At 51.7% G+C, this 20,243-nt stretch overlaps 1 protein-coding gene across 3 annotated transcripts; it reads left to right on the top strand.

Moving 5' to 3' along the window:
- The first annotated feature begins 7,835 nt into the window (after positions 1 to 7,835).
- Serpinh1 (serpin family H member 1) lies at positions 7,836 to 15,383 on the top strand. 3 transcript variants are annotated; one of them, XM_039107102.2, is made up of 6 exons: positions 7,836 to 8,138; positions 9,298 to 9,341; positions 11,675 to 12,336; positions 13,439 to 13,537; positions 13,631 to 13,863; positions 14,389 to 15,383. In XM_039107102.2, the coding sequence occupies exons 3-6, from the start codon at positions 11,718 to 11,720 to the stop codon at positions 14,689 to 14,691; spliced, it is 1,254 nt and encodes a 417-aa protein (XP_038963030.1). In that variant the 5' UTR covers positions 7,836 to 8,138; positions 9,298 to 9,341; positions 11,675 to 11,717; the 3' UTR covers positions 14,692 to 15,383. The 3 variants fall into 3 exon arrangements, with proteins under 3 accessions (XP_038963030.1, NP_058869.2, XP_063142013.1); XM_063285943.1 differs by lacking the exon at positions 7,836 to 8,138 and adding an exon at positions 8,750 to 8,834; NM_017173.2 differs by lacking the exon at positions 9,298 to 9,341 and having other exon boundaries at positions 8,037 to 8,138.
- Positions 15,384 to 20,243: the final 4,860 nt, after the last annotated feature.

Genomic DNA, 20,243 nt, shown 5'->3' with positions numbered 1-20,243 from the left:
CAGCTCAGAATACACGAAACCCTGTCTGAAAAAAAAATATACAAAAAGAGGAAAAGAGAGGAGGACCAAGTGGAGGAGGAGGGGGAGGAGGAAGTGTAGGAGGGGGAAGAGGGGGAATCCTGTTTTTTGTCTTGGTCTTCTTTCAAGGCTCAGACTGGTCCACGGTGCCCTTTGGAGCATCTCCCTCCCTTTCCTTCCTGGCTTCTGAGTTTTCTTTCATAACTCTTCCAGCAATGAAGATGTGGGTCCTAAGTCTCAGATGGGGACCTGCCCAAAGTCCCCCACACAAGAGGTGGCAGATGGCCCTGGCCTTGCTCCCTAGACTTCTCCTTTACCCTCCTTCTCAGCTGATCCAGCGAGTGCTGAGCCATGAGAAACAGCTGTAGTCCAGCATCAGCTGGGTCTCCTTCCCTATGGTGAACACACACACACACACACACACACACAGAGAGAGAGAGAGAGAGAGAGAGAGAGAGAGAGAGAGAGAGAGAGAGAGAGAGAGAGAGAGAGAGAGAGAGAGGCAAGGATCTGGGTGCTTCCATGAAAGGCGTGTTTCCCTCCTGAGTCAGAGCAATGGAGAACAGTCAGCCTTTGGGCCAGGCTGGGCTGCAGTCCCAGGCTCCAGCCTTCCTTGAGAGCCATTCCCCACCTCCCTGCTGGAACCGCTGGGCAGCGGCCAGCACAGCTGCATCCCCTCCACAGGGCCTGCAATGATAGGCCCACGTTGCATCAGCTTGGCCTGTCTCTGTGCAGCGCCGGTCCTGACAGCCAATAAAAGCCAGACGAGTGTACAGACCCCAGCCCTGGCCCACCCCACCCACCAAGGATCACTCAGGCAACCTGGTCCACCCACGGCCTTCTCAGCCCAGGAGGAGGAACAGGGGAAGCAACTGCTTTATACAGCATCCCACATGGTCTCCAGCCTCAGCCTCAGCTTCCTGCGCTCGGAGCCTTCTAGCCTTGTAGTTTGCCTTCCTGGGGATGATGGGAGCCCACTGCCTCCCACAGGGCTTCCTACCCAGTCTCCATCTCAGGGAAAGGACCACCTCCTCCCCGAGGAGGCCACATATTAGCAAGGCCTTTCTCCTTCATGGTTTCCAGGCCCAACCCACCACCACACATTCCCTAACTCTGCATTCTTGCCAGTCAAAGCTCTGGCCTCTTGCTCTGGGTTACTTCGTCTCCTTCTCTGTGACATCTCCCTGACCTTCTTCTCTCCATGCCTTAGCCTGGGCTGAGAGAAAAGCCAGCTCTGGCGGGAGGGACCTTTCGCCTCCACCAGGGCTGCAGTGAAGTAATTCTTTTCAAGGGGACTCCAAAGGCCAGAGGCTTCTCCAGCTTCCTCCCCGGACCTGTTTAGGCTAAAGCATGGCTTCCCATTGGCTGGTGTTGTTGGTTTTTAATTTACTTTATTGATGTTTTGAGGTGATTAAAAAGTACATGCTATTGAAAAAGCTCTGGAGCAGAGAAAAGGAGAAGAGGTGATACAGATTCGTCTCCAGAGAATACTTAAGTCACTTAAGAATACTACTGAGCCTTTCTCTGTGAATGCTATATACATTCATATATGTATATATCTATGTATGTATGCATGTATGTGTGTATGCATGTATGTATGTAATGTATGTATAGTTTATTAACTGCTTACAATAAAGATGTATTAAAAAGTAAACAAACTCACAAGGCTGGGTGTGGCAGTACATCATAATCCCAGCACCTGAGAGACAGAAAAAGGCAGATATCTGAGTTCAAGGCCAACCTTGTCTACATAATGAGTTCCAGACCAGACAGGGCTACATAGTGAGACCCTGTCTCAAAACAAACAAAAAGTAAACAAACTCAGATCTTTACCTAGCACAAAATACTTTCATAATCAACTGGAAATCAAACAGTAGCTGTAGTTAGCTTTGTTTGTGTGACGTATGAACATCTTTGCTGATAAAGCTCTGGACGTGGAATGTTCACAAGCACAGTTTTACAAACTTCCTATTTTTCGCCCACCAATCCACCAAGCTGTTGTTCTCAGCCCGGGCTTGAAGGGCTCTGCTCTGGTGCTGACATTGACAATACTCTCTGACTTTGTCTCCAGTTTGTTCGTTTGAGACAGGGTCTCACTATGGAGCCCAGTTGATCTGGAGCACACTATATAGAATAGTCTGGCTTTGAACTCACAGAGAGCTGCCTGCCTCTTTCTGACTCCTAGGTTCAAAAGCTTGCAACCCCATGCTCAATCTTTTTCTCCAATATTTAGCCACTACAAAAAAAGTCGTGGGTGAACATTTTTAAAAGTAAGTTCTGGGGCTGGAGAGATGGCTCAGTGGTTAAGAGCAGTGACTGCTCTCCCAGAGGTCCTGAGTTCAAATCCCAGCAACCACATGGTAGCTCACAACCATCTATAATGGGATCTGATGCCCTCTTTGGTGTATCTGAGGGCAGCGACAGTGTCCTCACATACATAAAATAAATAAATCTTTTTTAAAAAGTTCTAGATACATTTGCTATATGCAAAAATCTTTTCTACGAGATCAATTCCTAATAGTGAATTTTCCCCATCATTTCATATTTTCGAAGTCTATGGCTGGATAAAATATTAACACAGTCCCCAAATTCATGACCAGTGTGAGGTGAGGGTCTTGCCCATCACGCTTCACTGTCCATCCGCAGAGATGGCCGATGGGCCAGGTCGGTGTTTCTCAGTGACCTTCTAGGGCGGCCCCCATGCAGAAGCAAGGACGTGCTTTGTACCCTACTCTCTTGTGGGATGTGTCCACCCCCATCTGTGTAAAACCTTCCTTTCTTTGGTCTTCATTTCTGTCCTTCCCTTTCTCCTTTGCTAAGGACTAAACCAAGGGCCTTGGTAAGCGAGAGCTGTGCCACTGGGCTACAAACTCCAGCTGCAAATGTACTCATTTCCCCTCCAGTCAGGAGGGTGGACGAGCTTCCTTCTCTTTTCAAACAGGATCCTCTGATCCATCCAGGTGACGATGGGTAAGGATGTGGAGCTGAACTGCAGAGGTTAATGCTGTGATTCTTAACCTTTCAAATGCTGCCACCCTAATGTTGCGGTGACCCCCCAACCATAAAGTTATTTTACTGCTACTTCATAACTAATTTTGCTACTGTTACAAATCGTAATGTAGATATCTGATGTGTGGGATATCTGATACATGACTCCTGTGAAAGAGTCAACCAACCTCCTTCCCCTAAGGCATCCAGAACCACAGGTTGAGAACCACTGGGTTAGTGGTTCTCCCAGGTTAATAGGTGATCTGTGGAGGGACTGGATGGGGAATAGATGCACGCGCGCGCGCGCGCGCACACACACACACACACACACACACACACACACACACGCCATAAAACTTTTGTGAACGTTCAGACTGACAGAGCAAGAAAGGTCATTGGCAGTTCCTCAAGGGAGAGCAGGGTGACAGCCTGTAAGGGTGAGCAGGATGTGAGCTGGAGATCCTGACCTGGGTTTCCTTGACACAGCAGTGTAGCCAGTGAGAGAGACAGGGTCATGAGCACCTAGCCAGGCAGCAGCAGAGCCAGGATGAGACCCTTGTACTTGGTAACACTAGGATGCTTCCACCAGGCACATCGGGGAGTGGGGTGAGCACAGGTCATAGCTCCTTTTTGCATATCAGAGATGCTATGACAAGGAAGACAATTCTGTGGCCAACCTCGTCATCACTGTTATTCCAGGGAATGTACACCACTCAGGAGAAAGGAGGAGAAGGGAGAGAAGTGACAGGGCCATGTTGATCTCTGTGTCCAATCTTAAGAGTCCTGGCCTTTCCCCAAGTGGGAAGAGCTGGAAAAAGGCAAAGAGCCAGCCTATGTGCCCTCCAGCATTGCACACACACATGTATATCTCATGTAGTATATTTGGGTTTCCAGACAGTTACATGCAAATAGATGTGTGTGCCCAGACGTCTTGAATACTGTGTATATTGCATGGCCACGTTGACCCACATATGTCTCTGTGGCACCCAGTGGCCTTGGGCCCCTTGGGTACTGTGTCATAGGTGTGGGTGAGGGCACAAGAGTTCCTGATTCAGTGCAGATGGCTGGGAGTGGGGCCTGCTCTGGGAGGAGGGGAAGGGATCTTCCCGGTCTTCATCACCACTGCCACTCCTCCCCCACCACTTCTCTCTCCCTGGGGCAGCCTGCAGCCCAGCTCCCTTAGATGGAAGGCTCTAGCGTTCTTGGGAGGGTTAAAGATTGCAGAATTCCTGACTCACGCTTGGACTAAGAGCTCACTTGGCCTCCGGACAACTGTCACAGAGTGGTTGTCTGTAGGCCCTGCCTCCGAAGGCGGCTTCTTCAAGCCAAGGAAGGGGATTGCACATCCTCTTCCAAATAGAAACAGCCTGAGGGGACCATCCCAGGGTCTGGGACAAATGTTCTCTCCTTTGTCTCTGGCTCTGTGTCTTCCTTTCCTGTCTGCTGTGAGCCTTGCTGGAGCCTTTCACGGTCTCGTTTCCCCTAGGCTGCTTAAAATGGAAACATGTTCACAGTCTGGAAGAATCAGATAGGATTGAAAAGCCATGGGCAGTGTAGACACTTAAATGCCAGGCCAGTGTCTGATCTATGAAGGCAAAATCTGGTCACAGGGACCCAAAGAAGCAATTTCTACACTCTCTGGCCAATCTGGGCCCCACTTAAGGCAGGATCAGAAAGAGGGTGCTGGGGGTTGGGGATTTAGCTCAGTGGTAGAGCGCTAGCCTAGGAAGCGCAAGGCCCTGGGTTTGGTCCCCAGCTCCGGAAAAAAAGAAAAAGAAAAGAAAAGAATGAGGGTGCTGGAGTGGGGAAGGGCTCAGGGCATGGTCTCCAGCTCAGTTCCAGTGCAGACATGCTTTGATACCCAAGGCAATACCCCTCCCCCCCCCGTGGGACTCAGTTTCCCTTTCTGGCAAGTGTGGATGGAGTGGACTGGAAGGAGTTCTGGTTCCCATTGCCATGCTCCTGGACCTTGAGGACACCGAGCTGGACTCCTGTCCTTGGGCAGGCCAGGGTGGCGGGAGCAGAGTGGCAGACACTAGAGAAATCCAGGCATGAAACGCAGGAGACCTGTTTGAATCTCCTCCCACTCCCTTCAAAAGAGGCTTTCTCTGGAGCGAGCTGCCTGGAATGTGGGGGAAGGGCTCCCAGTGTGGGGCTGGGCTCTGAACTAAGAATAACGTGGCCAAGGCTTTCGACATTTTTTTGCTGATGTTGGAAATTTAAAGGAGCCATGGCCTTTTCTTTTCCAAGGAGATTGAGTCAGCCTCTTCCCACGCGTCCCTTGTCAGCCTGGCTAAACCTTTCACCCTTTTTTTTTTTTTATGCCAGACCCTTGTCTGGGAGCTAGGGACCCAGAGGGACCTTTTCAAAGTCCCCAGAGGCATTCACTATCTGGGTGAGAGCATAGACACCCAGCAGGCACTGCAGCCTGACAGGCATAGAAGAGGCTTCTGGCCAGGTGAGCCACACAAGGGATCTGTGAAGCTGCAGGGGCCCCAGCCCTGCACCCTACTCCCGGTTTCAGCTTCACTAACTGCAAATGGGGGGCTTCTGTCTCTACTTTTCTCCTACTCCTACTGGGGTTCTGGATTTGTCTAACAAAGGGAGCCCCAGTTTACCTTCTTCTGCCAATGGGGAAGTCATAACCCTCTCAGCATGCCCTTCTAGTGCTAGCCTGGATGCTTCCAGTGGAGGCCTGGATGCTGTCAGCCTGAAGAGCAGAGGGAAGTGGGGGCGGGGCTGTATGGGATTTTTACAATGGATCTGCTGGAAACCCAGCAAACCTCCACTACACCACACCAGCTTTGGAGAGCTTCCCACTGCTCCCTTAGCGCACAGCCTTCCAGATGATTCCAAACTACCCCAAGAAGGAACCAAGGTGAAGATGCTAATAGAAAGGGGGATCTGGCCTGGGATCTAGGTGGAATCCTGGCCAGCAAACATTTATCCTTATAAGCAGTACACAGAGCACGCAGGAGGAAGCAAAGGAGAATCGGTCCCCACAGAGATGGATACCACCTCCCTAGGCCTACAGAGTTTGCTCAAGACCAGATCTGTTCTACAAAACAAGAATGGGCTGTCTGGTCACTGTTCTTAGAGGGATGCAGGCCCTTGCTTTTGGGGGACATTCCGGAAAATACTGGTTTGCAGATAAGGAATAAAGTCCTAAGCTTTTAGCCTAGGCTCACCTTGACCTCAATGACATTCTGCCTCCTGAGTCCTGGGACTTCAGACATGTGACACTAGGCAGAGTACCATGATTATTATTTCTTCTTCTTCTTCTTCTTCTTCTTCTTCTTCTTCTTCTTCTTCTTCTTCTTCTTCTTCTTCTTCTTCTTCTTCTTCTTCTCCTTCTCCTTCTCCTTCTCCTTCTCCTTCTCCTTCTCCTTCTCCTTCTTCTTCTTCTTCTTCTTGTTCTTCCTCCTCCTCCTCCTCTTCCTCCTCCTCCTCCCCCTCCTCCTCCTCCTCTTTGAAAATCCTTTGACTCTGAGATTCTACCAGGCTAAGACCCTTCACGAGCTTCAAACACTTTGTGAGGCTTCTGTGTGAGATTATCATCTGTGGCAGTCACTTGAGAATTAATATACTCTCTGATCCTTTGATTGGGATCTAAATCTATCTATATTTCCTTTAGCCCGTAGAGTGAAAGCCTGGGCAGCACTAACCAGGTCTCTGTAGAGAAACTGGGTGGGGTGTCCATTCCCTCCCCCACTGTCCTCTATAACTGTCTGACGCCAAGACTCCAGAGAAATCATCTTTTGGGGTGCTGGGTGCAAGGATACATCTGCTCCACACTTAGGAGTCTGCCGATTGAATGCGAGTGAATGAATACAGGGTCTCTCTGGGGCTGCGGCTCAGTGGCAGAATGCTTTCCTAGTTTTCCTGAGGTTCTGCATTTAAGCCCCAATACACTGAAAAGAGGGGGGAGACCTATCACCCCCCCGCAGGGATGCCCATCTTTGTCTATTGTTCCACTATCAGAAGACAGGGGGATCCTAAAATAACTGGCCTCACCTACTGAATTCTCCACAAGCTGCACACACCCCTCAGAAAGGACGATCCCAGGGCAGGGACTTTGCCCATTGTGCAGATTTGTGCATGACACTAGAATGGTAAAGAATACTATCAGTTAGCTCAGGGCTCAAGAAGCTATCTCAGTGTAAGGGGGTGGGAAGGGCTGGGGCGGGAGACCCTGAGCCCTAAGAGCAGAAGGAGATAGGAAGTGTGTGTGTGGGGGGGAGATAGCAGGGATGACCAATTTGAGATGGGGAAAGGGGCAGTTATGACTTAAAATCACACATCAATCAAGGGCACTGGCCCAGAAGGAAGGTCACACAACACAGTTCTCAATAAGTCCAGGATGTTCCCCCTGTGCACCTCTGTATGTTCAGTGGGACCACCTAGGTGTCTGTCTGAAATCAGTTCAAGACGTGGCTGCCAGGGCGAGGGTTCAGCTGGAATTCTCAAGGCCTCTCCTCCCCAGGGACCTTTTGAGGGTGAACCCAGGACTAGAGCGGGACCCAGCCTCCGACTCTCTCCTAAAGCAAAGGTGAGGACCCCTGACTAAGGAGTAGGGACAGAGGTCCCTGATTAAAGCTTGACAACAGTAGGTCTACTGAGGCAGAGCAGGGAAATGTGTGGCAGAAGGGATGTGTGATCAGAGCAGGGGTGTGTGGGCAACCCTGAGAAGGGGACTCTTAGTCCCCGAGAGCAGGACTTTGGAGCCTGTCTGTCTTCAGTTCACTCTGTAGTTTAAACCCTGCTTTACACTCCCAGGACTGCGGAATCCCAAGAATGCCCTGGCTCCCAAGGTCTAGCTGGTGCAGAAGGAGAGTCCCCTCAACCTAGTAGGACGAGGGGGCAGTAGGACCCAGGGGTTGGGAGAGCGCCCGCAGGCATAGGGGCGGGAGCCCGGGTGGTTTGGGGGAGGTCTTTGGCTTTTTTATTTTTTTTCCCCTCCCAGAGCCACGGCGCCCTCCGGAAGCGTTTCCAACTTTCCAGAAGTTTCTTAGGACAGGCAGGAGGGGGTGGGGCCAGCCATATATAGATCCAGGGCCCGGGGCAGTGAGCTGAGTAGAGCCTGCCTGAGAGCGAGTGTCCCGTCGGTCCCGGAGCAGCCCAGCCCGGCCCAGGTGAGGGGCGGGGGCGGCCGGGCGATTTGGGGTTGCGCATTGGCCAAGGGGGAACGGATCGCTCCAAAGCTTGGGGTCCTGACACAGGAGGGCAGTGAAAGGTCGGACATGGAACAGTCACGCCTGGGGTCCCTGGAGCTGTGGTCTAGTATGCGAACTGACCGGAAAAGTGCAGAGGAGTATCAGCAGCTCCGGGAAGGTTAAAGGTGGTGAATGGAACTGAGTAGAGCTGGGGACTAAATGCTGATGACCTTCTGCACAACCGAGGCGTGGGGGCCGACTGTCCCATCGTCCATGGGAAAGGACCAGCTCTGCAGGCCCTAACTCAGTGAAGGTCCAGGACCTGCAGTGGTTTTGTGTAGGGTCTCTAAATCTAACACAGGAGATGCCATAGTCTTGGTTTCTCTTGACCGGGAGTCTCTAGCTCTTAAAGGACCCCTTTGCTTTGGGGAGCAGTCGCTTTTTAATCAGTATCGTATGTAGAAGGTGGCCGGACTTGACCAGCAACTGCTTTCACCTTACCCGAAGGGGGTGTCATCAGGGTCCACAGGGCCTGGGCGATTTGAGTCACCCTGGTCCTTGCGTCCACCCGTCTGGTTCCTGCAGGGTGAGGACGTCCTCTGAGGCCCTGAGGTATCCTGCCTCCAGCTTGGGGACATTCCTGAGCCTCCAGACGAAAGGAAGAAGGCATTCCCTGTATGGTCTAAAGGCCTAGCTCTCCACTTCCCGTGTTTCCTTTTGGGCCCTTTGGTATCCAGGGCACGGTTGGTGGCCCTTGGAAAACCGGGGGTTTTGCTTGCCTGGAAGTAAGGCCGAGGCCACACCCTGCTCGCTGATAGTTCTGTACCCATCCCCCATTTCCGTCTGGTCCTTTGTCTCTGTCCCAGGATTCCCCTGCAGAGGTGTTTATGTAGTGGGTTGCCGTGTAACAGGACACCACAGTGGTCTGCCTGTGAGCGTTGCTGAAGGCAGAGCCCCTCACTGTGAAGCCTGACCTGCTTGAGCTGAGGAGGCCCAAGCTGGGCCCTGGTCTCTCCCCTCTGCCAAAGAGGTTATCCACCTCCTTACTCAGCGTACCCATTGGGGGCTGGGCCCGACAGGCCTCTGCTCCCCGCGTCTTTAGGGGGTCCCATTTCTTCACTCTTCTGTTTTCTTTCAGAATGAAAAAGGCAGGCAATGATCTCCCTCTGAGGCACTTTCAAGGTACTTTAGACCCTTCAAGTGTCTGAGAAACCCCCTGGTGTTCTCCCTGCCTCCCGGCATCTGCTCCCTTCTCTTCCGTCTCACCATGGCTCCCAGGGCCAGTGGTGGACACAGCCTCTGGTTCTGTGATATCTTACTTTTTGTTTTGTTTTAATGGGACTGACTGTAAGATGCCTAACCTTGGCCGGAGGGCTGGCATTCCCTGTGGCAGATGGGCTAGGCTGTGGGAGGTTGGCTTGCTTGCAGAGACTTGCCTACTTTCATTCCTAATGCCGGGTTAACAGGGTGGCCCTTCTCCCCAGCCCTGCCTCCCCCCTCAGATTTCCGAAGCACCGTTGTGGAACTATAAAGCCCATGAGGCTCCTGGGATTCTCCAGGCAAATCCTCGGCACCCCTAGTTCCCAAGCCAGGCTTCCAGTTTTCTTACCCCTCGCTAGCCTATGGGAATAAAGCAGCTTCTGCCTGCCACGTCACCAGGGGCCTTGCGGCTGCCTGAGGAATCCCAAACTAGTCATTTGGAGAAGCCCCTCCCAGGCCCTGGTTGGCTGAGCGTGGGGGCTGTCAAGATGGTGGGTGCCACGTGGCAGGGTTAGGCTTCTCTTCCCCTTCCTTGGTCAGGCTGATAGCCTCTGCTAGATAGTGGTCCTTTGAGTAGGGTGGCCACGTGTCTGCGGCTGTGATATAACCCACAATGCATCGCTTCACTATTTAACTCTCATCTTTGAGTGTACGGTGAATTACATGGTCGTCCTGTCTTGGAGGTCTAGTGAGGAAGGAGCCAATCTGGACTCGAGGCCCCCACCTCCCGTTTGAATGAGGTCTCACATCGTACCTCAGGCAGCTGTGAGGCTGTGGTCCTCCATTCCCTCTTCCCCTCCAGGGCCTTTGCACTGTTTTTCAAGGTCCCTAGAAGGGAGGCAGCTGAGGAGGTACGGACCCGGCCCAGCCTTAGATGCCAGCAATAGGGCCATCTCCAAAATCCCTTCTCTTTCAGCAGGCCAGGCTGTCAAGGGTCTTCCAGCAGGGTTCGGAATTTTCTATCTTCCTAAAAGACTATGAAAGGGGGGCTTGCCGATCCGGGCACCCCGCCCTCCAGGGTTCTTCCTGAACTTTTGGCTCTGTGGCCTACTCACCTGAACTGCTGCATGAAGTAGATAGAGATGGGGAGGGACGAGCTGAAGAGGACATGGGAACAGAGCCCTTTGTGACAAAGGGGGACAGGGCTTGTCTTGGAGACTCTTGCTTCTGCTAGAGTTTGGGAAGGGAACTTGAAGGCATCTTTGAGGTTCTAGAACAGATGATGATGTGGCCGCGGCTGTCCCATGGGAGGGCAGAGTGGTATTTGTGGCTCTGGCTTCCTAAAGAATGAAGGAAGGAAGGGAGGGGTTGGGGATTTAGCTCAGTGGTAGAGCGCTTGCCTAGGAAGCGCAAGGCCCTGGGTTCGGTCCCCAGCTCCGAAAAAAAAAGATCCAAAAAAAAAAAAAAATGAAGGAAAGGGTCTGCTCCACCGAGCCATGATTCACCCCCTTCCTCAGGATCTTGCCCTTGCTGCTCCCTTAACAAACCAACGCCACTCAAAGTTTCTAAAGACTTGGTCCCAGGAGCATTTGTCATGGGATTTCCCATCCAGTTCAGGGTTTTGTTTTGTTTTTTTTTTTTTTTCTAGGTAGGCAGGCAGGCCAAGTCCCTGCTAAGGGAGACCTAGATGCTTACTGCTAAGGAGTCTGAGGCTGGTTGGTAATGTGTGTGCGTGCACACTGGAGGTCACCCTAGGGGCAGCAGAGTGGAGCATCTGGATCCCCCCCTTTTTTTAAATAGTGACCCAGACAGTAACTTATTAATGTCTCAGGGCAGAATGCAAGGCACGGAGAAGGCCAGTCGGATAGCTCCACCCACGTGGTGTCCTGGGCTTCCCACTGCTGCCTTTTCCCAGCCAACAACAGCCCTGAGGCTCTATGAAACTAGAACGGGATTTCACAAAGGCCATTCTGGTCAGGTGGCCCTGACCTTAGCACAGTAATGCCAATGCTAGGCATGTTGTAGGGAGCCAGATATGCTAGGCTTCCCTACATCAGGACACCTATAGATTCATAGTAAACATGCAATTAGGTTTAAGTGTTGAATGTCCCATAGGGGACTTCAGTAGGTGGCCTGGTAATATGCCAAGAACTTTTGTTTTAAGTAAGGAAGTCCAAGAAGGCCTCTGAGAGGCTGGGTAGCCCTGAGTCAGGTCTAGGCTACAGAACTGAGTTCTCTTGCCTCTGTCCCCTTGGTGACTTGGTGGGTCGACTAGGGAGAAGCATAAGCTTCAGGGTGGCTCTCTTTCTCTGTAGCCCTCACAGGTCCTCTGTGGTGCACACAGCCCACCTCCCAGCCATGCGCTCTCTCCTTCTGGGCACCTTATGCCTCCTGGCTGTGGCCCTGGCAGCCGAGGTGAAGAAACCTGTAGAGGCCACAGCCCCTGGTACTGCGGAGAAGCTGAGTTCCAAGGCGACCACACTGGCAGAGCGCAGCACAGGCCTGGCCTTCAGCCTGTATCAGGCAATGGCCAAAGATCAGGCGGTGGAGAATATCCTCCTGTCACCCTTGGTGGTGGCCTCATCCCTGGGCCTTGTGTCACTGGGTGGTAAAGCCACCACAGCTTCGCAGGCGAAGGCAGTGCTGAGCGCTGAGAAGCTGCGGGATGAGGAGGTGCACACGGGGCTGGGCGAGCTGCTGCGCTCCCTCAGTAACTCCACTGCGCGCAATGTGACCTGGAAACTGGGCAGCCGCCTGTACGGGCCCAGCTCCGTGAGCTTCGCCGATGACTTCGTGCGCAGCAGTAAGCAACACTACAACTGTGAACACTCCAAGATCAACTTCCGAGACAAGCGCAGCGCCCTGCAGTCCATCAACGAGTGGGCCTCGCAGACCACCGACGGCAAGCTGCCAGAGGTCACCAAGGATGTGGAGCGCACGGATGGGGCACTGCTCGTTAATGCCATGTTCTTTAAGCGTGAGTCTCAGGGATGCCAAATCTCATTGCTTCTCATGTGGGTACTGCCACAACGGGCAGTGGCGGGGCTACTGAGATATTTACATGCTAGAAACCAGATCCAGGAGCCAGGTAGGAATCTCGAGGGTAGGACTGTACCTCACCACATTAGCATTCTTGCTTGTGGAACCCGTGAGGCTCAGTAATTGGTTCTGCCTCAACAAAATGAATTAAGGAACCATAAAGGCTGTGTTGAGCCCATTTGAAAGCTAAGGAGGCACAGGTAACATGAAGTAGAGATAAGACTAGGGACTACATCAGAATTGACTGAAGGTTAGGTCTGGGGTTGATGGTTTTGTGTGAGTATCTAGGTGTGGGGGAGTGACTGGAGAGCTTGCTGACAGGTGAAGGTGACCCCTGCTTTACAATTAGGTGGCCTAGGCGAGAAGTCCAATTGTAACTAGTCTATCTGGATTAGAGTGCAGGTCTGGCTGGGACTTGGACCTCTGTCATGCATAAGGTACTTTTGGTCATTTTCCTGGCCACACAGAACTTAAAGAGAAGAAAAAATATTTTTTTTCGGAGCTGGGGACCGAACCCATGGCCTTGCACTTGCTAGCGCTCTACCACTGAGCTAAATCCCCAACCCCTATATATTTTTTTAATTAACAAATTTTCCTTCTATTTTTATGAATATGTGGGTCCCGGGAACTGAATCCAGGTCCTCTGCAAGGGCAGTGCATTCATAACCACCGCGCCATCTGTCCAGCCTTGAGCTTGTAAAGTAGAATTAAGGGTAGCCTTTGGTTATTCCTGCCCAAGGCACAGACCCCACCTCAGTTATCCAGTGGGGAAGAAAGCCTGCCTCAGCTAGTGTCCCAGACACCAACAGACGCCACCCAAGCATGAGGACATGAGCTCCTTGCAATTGGGAGTGAGTGACAAGAGAGACGGCCGTGCTCAGACAGGGGACATGTACTCAGTGGACCGAGGGCTTGACACACGCAGGGGAGCAAAGAACACGTGGCATGGGTGGAATCTAGGGCACACAGCGGGATGGTTGTGGGCTCATCACGTCTGGGGACGCAGCTCACTGACACTTTGTTTTATTTCTCTGCCACAGCGCACTGGGATGAGAAGTTCCACCATAAGATGGTAGACAACCGTGGCTTCATGGTGACCCGCTCCTACACTGTGGGTGTTACGATGATGCACCGGACAGGTAGCCGTCTGACCAGACAGAGGGTCTCAGGGTGCCCAGATCTGCCCTTTCCCCCTCAGTGAGCTCAGCATCCTCTGCCCTTCATTCATGCAGGCCTCTACAACTACTATGACGACGAGAAGGAGAAGCTGCAGCTGGTGGAGATGCCCTTGGCCCATAAGCTCTCCAGCCTCATCATCCTCATGCCCCACCACGTAGAACCGCTCGAGCGCCTGGAGAAGTTGCTGACCAAGGAGCAACTAAAGACCTGGATGGGGAAGATGCAGAAGAAGGCTGTTGCCATCTCCCTGCCCAAGGGAGTGGTGGAGGTGACCCATGACCTGCAGGTGAGGACCAGAGGATAGCAGCTAGCTAGGGCAGGTTTCACCCGGTTGCTCAGCAGGTCCATCCTGCATCCATAGGGCACCCAGACAGTGCTGGACTCTGCTGGGGGAGAGAGAAGTGGGTTCTGCCCTTGGGAGGATGGACTGAAAACAGTTGAACAGTTATTGGCTGTTATCTCTAGCCAGGTTCCACAGTGGGCTGAGCCCTCTCAAGAAAACCCCTCACGGATATGCTGACAGGCCAGTCTGGTCTCAGGCAGTCCCTTATTGATGGCTTTCCTCTCAGATAACTCTAAACTGTGTTTAATTGATAATCAAAGCTAACGGGGATAGGAGGGTGCGGGCCCTGGTGGTTGGTATACAGAGGAACGAAAGAAACAGTGGTTTGCAGCTCTAGGACCAAGCCTGGAGCGAGGTGTCCAGGGAGTGTCTGTCTCTTTTTGGAGGAGCCTCCAGGGTGGTGTGGATGGAGGATGGGGGTGTAAGAGCCTGGCACATGTGGACTCACCTGGCCACCTGCTCCCACAGAAACATCTGGCCGGACTGGGCCTGACTGAGGCCATCGACAAGAACAAGGCAGACTTATCGCGCATGTCTGGCAAGAAGGATCTGTACCTGGCCAGTGTGTTCCACGCCACTGCCTTCGAGTGGGACACAGAGGGCAACCCCTTCGACCAGGACATCTACGGGCGTGAGGAGCTGCGCAGCCCCAAGCTGTTCTATGCCGACCACCCCTTCATCTTCCTGGTGCGAGATAATCAGAGCGGCTCCTTGCTGTTCATTGGGCGCCTGGTCCGGCCCAAGGGAGACAAGATGCGAGACGAGTTGTAGAGTCCAAGAGTGGGCGTGGCGTGGCATGGCGGGAAGTAGCCAGAGGTTCCTGAGACACATGGGTGCTATTGTGGGGGGAGGGGGAGGCACCAACCCTGGATAGTCCACGGGTGGGGGGGGGTTGGCAGTGCAGATCGGAATTCCCATAGGTCTGAGTAGGTATTTTTAGACAAGAGTCCACTCCGTTAGGACATGGAGCCCAGACACTATGAGACCAAATTCAGGGGTGTCACAGCCATTCTGCCCTGCCCCACAAGTTTTATATCCAATCTGCCTCAACAGTCAATCAGTGTTCATATTCGTGGCCAAGCATTCTGTCTGTGAGACAATCGAGTTGGGTGGGGGTAGGGCGGCCTAGCCCTCTCTGTCACCATGCCCTGAGCCCTCGGTTTTCCTGTTCACCTCTGATTCCCTTTAACCACAAAACTAGGTGCTGTGGTCCCAGAACCGCCCACCCTTAAAATGATTCTTGCCGAGCAGTGGGAGTTGGGAGACAATGCATAGGAGGGGCTCCTTGGCATATCCTGCCCTAGAGCCATTACATTGGACATCACAATCATGAACTTCTGTTTTTCTCCCTTTTTTGAGTTTTTCAAGGATGGGGGTTTGGGGAAGGGGAAGCCTTTATTGCTTTCAAAACAAGAACAGTTTGTACAATTTTTTTTGAATAAAACTTTTCCAATGAAATGTTATAGGCGTGTGGAAGCAGATTAAAGAAGGAGGAGGTTCCCTTATTCCTAAAAGTGGTTCAGGCAGAGCATCTTTAGCTCTGAAGTTCTGGTAGATAACGGAACGATGGCCTGGAGTCGCTGTGTGCTGGGCTCTGACTTACCTTCTGCTCAGGGGCTGTGGGGCCTGAACAACAGAGTGAAAGTCTAGGAACCCCAGTCTTATACTTTGAGGGAACCTGCATCAGCCTTCTGGTTTCCTTGCACATTGGTCTCAACCCAGGGGCCAGAGAAGGCAGACAGATGCATGGGTAGTTAGCAGGCTTACTGACTTGGCCTAGGCTGAACAGAGGAGGCCACTGGGAATCCTCCTCAGGTATCTCACATAATGGGTTTGTGATAAAGAAGGGGAACCCACAGCCCCTGTCCTCATGTTTGCCTCCTGTGTTCCTTAGGACTAAGCCTCCCTCAGGAAGGCATACAGGACAGGACCCTGTAGCCAGAGAGGCACAGCAAACTGGCACTAAGCCAGCTCACTCTTTCTCCACATTCCTTCTACCATCCAAGTCCACCTCAAACAGTCCCTTACCTTGGCCAGTCAAGCCTACCAGGTATAGATGAAGCTGTAGGTGGGCTGACTCTTTCTCAGTGCTACTGCATGGTGTTTGAACAGAACTTTAGAACCTGCACTTTGAACTTGGCAGATTGGATTTCCACTCTTGGGGGGCTCCATCTAGATGTGCAGACTTGAAGTCAGTGGCTGGTACGTGTGCTCAGGACTCACTGCATTCCAATGAGGCCTTTGCATTGGGTGTTGTCTGCTCACGAGGGTCCATCTACGGTCATCCAGCTTCTCTGCCGTGTCTTCTCATTTCCCGGCCTTTGAAACACTAGGATGCTATGTACTATGTCTTGCAGTGCCCAGCACACTGTGCCTAATACAGTCAAAGGAAGTGGTCCAGTGGTTCTATGGTGCTTAGCAACACCTTGAAGAATATGATTCCTTCTCCCCCCAGCAACCATTAACATTTCTGCCTCCTTTCCCTGTTCTCGATGAAATGCTGGACACTCCAGTCGGTGCCTGTTCTCAGGTGCACACAGACCTCTTCCCATCCTGCAACTCTTAGATGCTTCCCCTCCTCTGTGGCCAGTTCTGGCCTTTCCTCGTTTGCTCAGGCATTCACACTCATGCGATGCTGAGACTGTGAGGGATGGAGGGCTGGGCCAAGTTCCAGGCCCTTAACATGCTCTTACAGACCCTGAAAGGCCCTTTACTCAGGCACCCCGAAACACGTCAGGGAGGGACATCTTTGAAGTAGGTTGCTGTGCTCTGTGTGGCCCAGTGAGGCAGGAGGAAGATGCCTGTATGGAAAGAGCTCCATGATGTCAATGGGAATGGACTCTCCAGAGGCCATCAGCACCACTCTGGACCACAACCCTCAGAGGCCATCAGCACCATCTGACCCACAGGTGTCTTTAGAAAGATGGTTCAACTGGTCAGAGAAGTGGCCTGCTGACCAACCTTTGCCAAGATGCTCGCTGAGGTTCTGAACCCCTAACGGGAGCACAGGCCAAGTCCTTCCAGGCCTGGCACGCAGAAGGCTGACTTGAGCTCTGAGAGGTCTAGAGTCCCTGAGATGAAGGAAGGACCAGCATCCTTCCAGGCCCCTCAGTTGCTCCCAGATGCACACTGTAGGGTCTTTGAACACAGAGGGTCAATCTACAGACTGCAGGGGTGAGAGGTCAAAACCTCTGATGTAAATGCCTAAGGTCCCAGAATGCCACTGTGCACACAGGTGGTTAGGGCCCATGGCCAGGCCTGGGGGGGGGGGGGCCCAGTGGAGCTCTCTTGTAGTTACCTTCCTTGTTTCAGAGTACATAGTTGAAATTTAAAGGTTCAATTCCTACCTGAACCTCCAGCCTGTGCAATAAGTGTCACGGAAAATATTATCTACCCAGCCCAAGTCTTCTCACGAGTGTAATAAATCAGCAGGAAAGGTGGGATCTTGGGAAAATCACAGACAGACTTGAAAGATGCAGGGGTTATTTAAAAAAAAAGTTTGGGGTGTGTGTGTGTGTGTGTGTGTGTGTGTGTACACAAGAGCACATGCAGAGGTAGGAGGACAACTTTTTGTGGGTTCCAGAGATCAAACTCAGGTCAGACTGCGAACCCTTTACCTGGTAAGCCAATTTACCTGCCCTCCGCAGGTGGTTTCTGTCATATTAACGTTATTCCTCTCTCTTTCTATATGTATTGACAGAGTTCTTAGAGAACGACAGGGCCCTGCTGTGAGCTTAATCTAATGGTGGCTTTTAGTCAGGCCGTCCTAGATAGATATGATGTCTTCATGAGAACATAGTTGTCACTGGTGTGAAACTGACAGCTTCGCTTTCTCTGTAAGGAATTCACAGTGAAGGCTCCTCCCTTTTGATAGGGACAACAGTATACCTCTCTCATCTTGACTTATCCAGTCTCTGGGTTTCTGTTATTTAATTGATGGGGATTTTTAATCCCTCCACATTCATCTCAGGACAGCATCCTGCCCACCACATCAGTTATACCATGGTCCTAGTAAGCAGCAGGTCTTTTAGATGTGCCAAAGAGACAGATGTCCCTGAGAATGGAGAACAAGATCCACGAGAAGGTAGAGACCTGTGTGTGAGTGAAGCCTCTGGATGTCCAGGAAACAGGATCATTCCAGGAAAGACCTGCAGAGTTCAGAATGGCTTGCTGGGCTTTCTGCCTTTCCTTGGTGGTAGAGACACTGCTGGACCACCCTTGTTGGGCTTCTGTATGTTTTAGAGCAACACAGGTCACATTTGGTGCTGTTCTGACCCAGTGCCGAGTGTTCTGGGAAGTGGGAGATGCCGGGTGGCCCCAGGTGAAGAGCAAGCAGCTCTGTCTTGTGGGCCAGCGACTCGACTCAGAAGACCCAAAGTGATGGCAGCAGGTGGGGATGATGTATGGACCCATGTAAACCCCAGGGAAGGACCTGGGCGTGACACTGGGTGCTTGTCTCCCCACTGGGTGAGATGAGAACGGACAGTCCCTGTGTGGGAGGCACCAAGAGACTCTGGAAGTCACAAACTCTTCTGTCTTCCCAGATACTCCTGGTGAGTCCTCTGACCGCTCTAAGGGACTTCAGCAAACCATGTGTTGGGTAGGGAAACGCTTGGTTTCTCCCCTTACTTGTCTCCTGTTCAGGGGACTCAAGTTTCTGTTCCCTGCACTCTAGAGAGTTGAGCATTGTCAAGGTTTCCAGTGACTGTACTATTGGCCAGTGGACACTATAGAAAACCTTATTTTATTTTACTATTATTTATTATGTGTAAGTACACTCTAGCTGTCTTCAGACACACCAGAAGAGGACATCAGATCTCATTACAGGTGGTTGTGAGCCACCATGTGGTTGCTGGGATTTGAACTCAAGACCTCAGGAAGAGCAGTCACTGCTCTTAACCACAGAGCCATCTCTCCAGCCCTAAAACCTTCTTTTAGAAACAGGAAAGTTTGTGAACATACATGAAATTGAGAGACTAGTGCAACGAACTTCCACGAGCCTGTCAGATACCTCAGTCTGTTTTACTCCTTGATATTTTATTTTGTTTTTATTTATGTGTATGGTATGAATATCTCTCTCTCTCTCTCTCTCTCTCTCTCTCTCTCTCTCTCTCTCTCTGTATGTGTGTGTGTGTATGCATGTGTGTATGTATCTATGTACATGCATGTGGATGTCTGCAGATGCCGGAGGAGTCAGATTCTCTGAAGTTGGCAAGTCACAGGCAGTGATGAGCTCCTGACATGGATGAGGGTCCTCTGTAAGAGCAGCGAGTGCTCTTAATGGTGGATGGGTCTGTCTAGCCCCCATTCACCTTTGTGTTCTAAGAATCTCTCTGCCTCCACCTCCCCAGTGCTGGGATTACAGGCCCATGTGCCTGGTTTTTATGTGGGTGCTGGGGATCCGAACATGGGTCCTCACGCTTGTCCTTTTTGTTGCTGTGTAAGAAAGACTCTGAACAAAAGCAAGGGAGGAAATGGTTTAGATCCTCTTTTACTCCCAGGTAACCATCCATCTCAGAGAGGTCAGGGCAGGAACTCAAGTAGGAACTGTAGCAGAAGCCATGAAGTGTGCACACTAAAGTTTACCGGCTGGTTTACAAGTTTTTGTTCAGCTGGCTTGCTTGTGTACAGCCCTGACTCATCTGCCCAGGGACGTGCTGCCCATGGTGGACTGGGCCCTCTCAAAATGATCTCTTACAAATATGACCACAGGCCCATATTTGGTCTGGGTAATTCCTCCAGTGATGTCCCTTCTCCTCAGGTGACTCTAAGTTTATATCACGGTGACATAAAACCAACCAGTGTGGGTAGTGAGTACTGGTTGAGCAATCTTTCCTGATTCCTTTTTCTTTCTTTCTCCCCCATCCTGCCCTCACCTCCACTCTAGGGTGGAGTGGGGGGATATTAGTGATAAATCTCAGGGCCCCAAGTATCCCCCTAGAGTCATCCTCTAGAGCCTGGAAATCTTTGGGATAGAATTGCTTACTTCATCCCATTCAGCCACAGGCCCACCATCTCCATGGGCCCCCATTCACCTTCGTGTTCTAGGAATCTTTCTGCCTCCACCTCCCCAGTGCTGGGATTACGGGGGAGCAGCAGCAGCTGGCAGTAAAGAACCTCCTTTTCTTCAAACCTCCATTTGCCCACCATTCTTTTTTTTTTTTTTTTTTGGTTCTTTTTTTCGGAGCTGGGGACCGAACCCAGGGCCTTGCGCTTCCTAGGCAAGCGCTCTACCACTGAGCTAAATCCCCAGTCCCCCACCATTCTTTCTCAGTGCATGCCTGGATGTGGTGAGGGTCTCCTGGGCCTTGTCCTCAACCTGT

Source organism: Rattus norvegicus, chromosome 1 (assembly GCF_036323735.1).
Source record: "Rattus norvegicus strain BN/NHsdMcwi chromosome 1, GRCr8, whole genome shotgun sequence".
Classification (NCBI taxonomy): Eukaryota; Metazoa; Chordata; class Mammalia; order Rodentia; family Muridae; genus Rattus; species Rattus norvegicus.
This window is presented reverse-complemented; position numbering and strand designations above follow the sequence as displayed.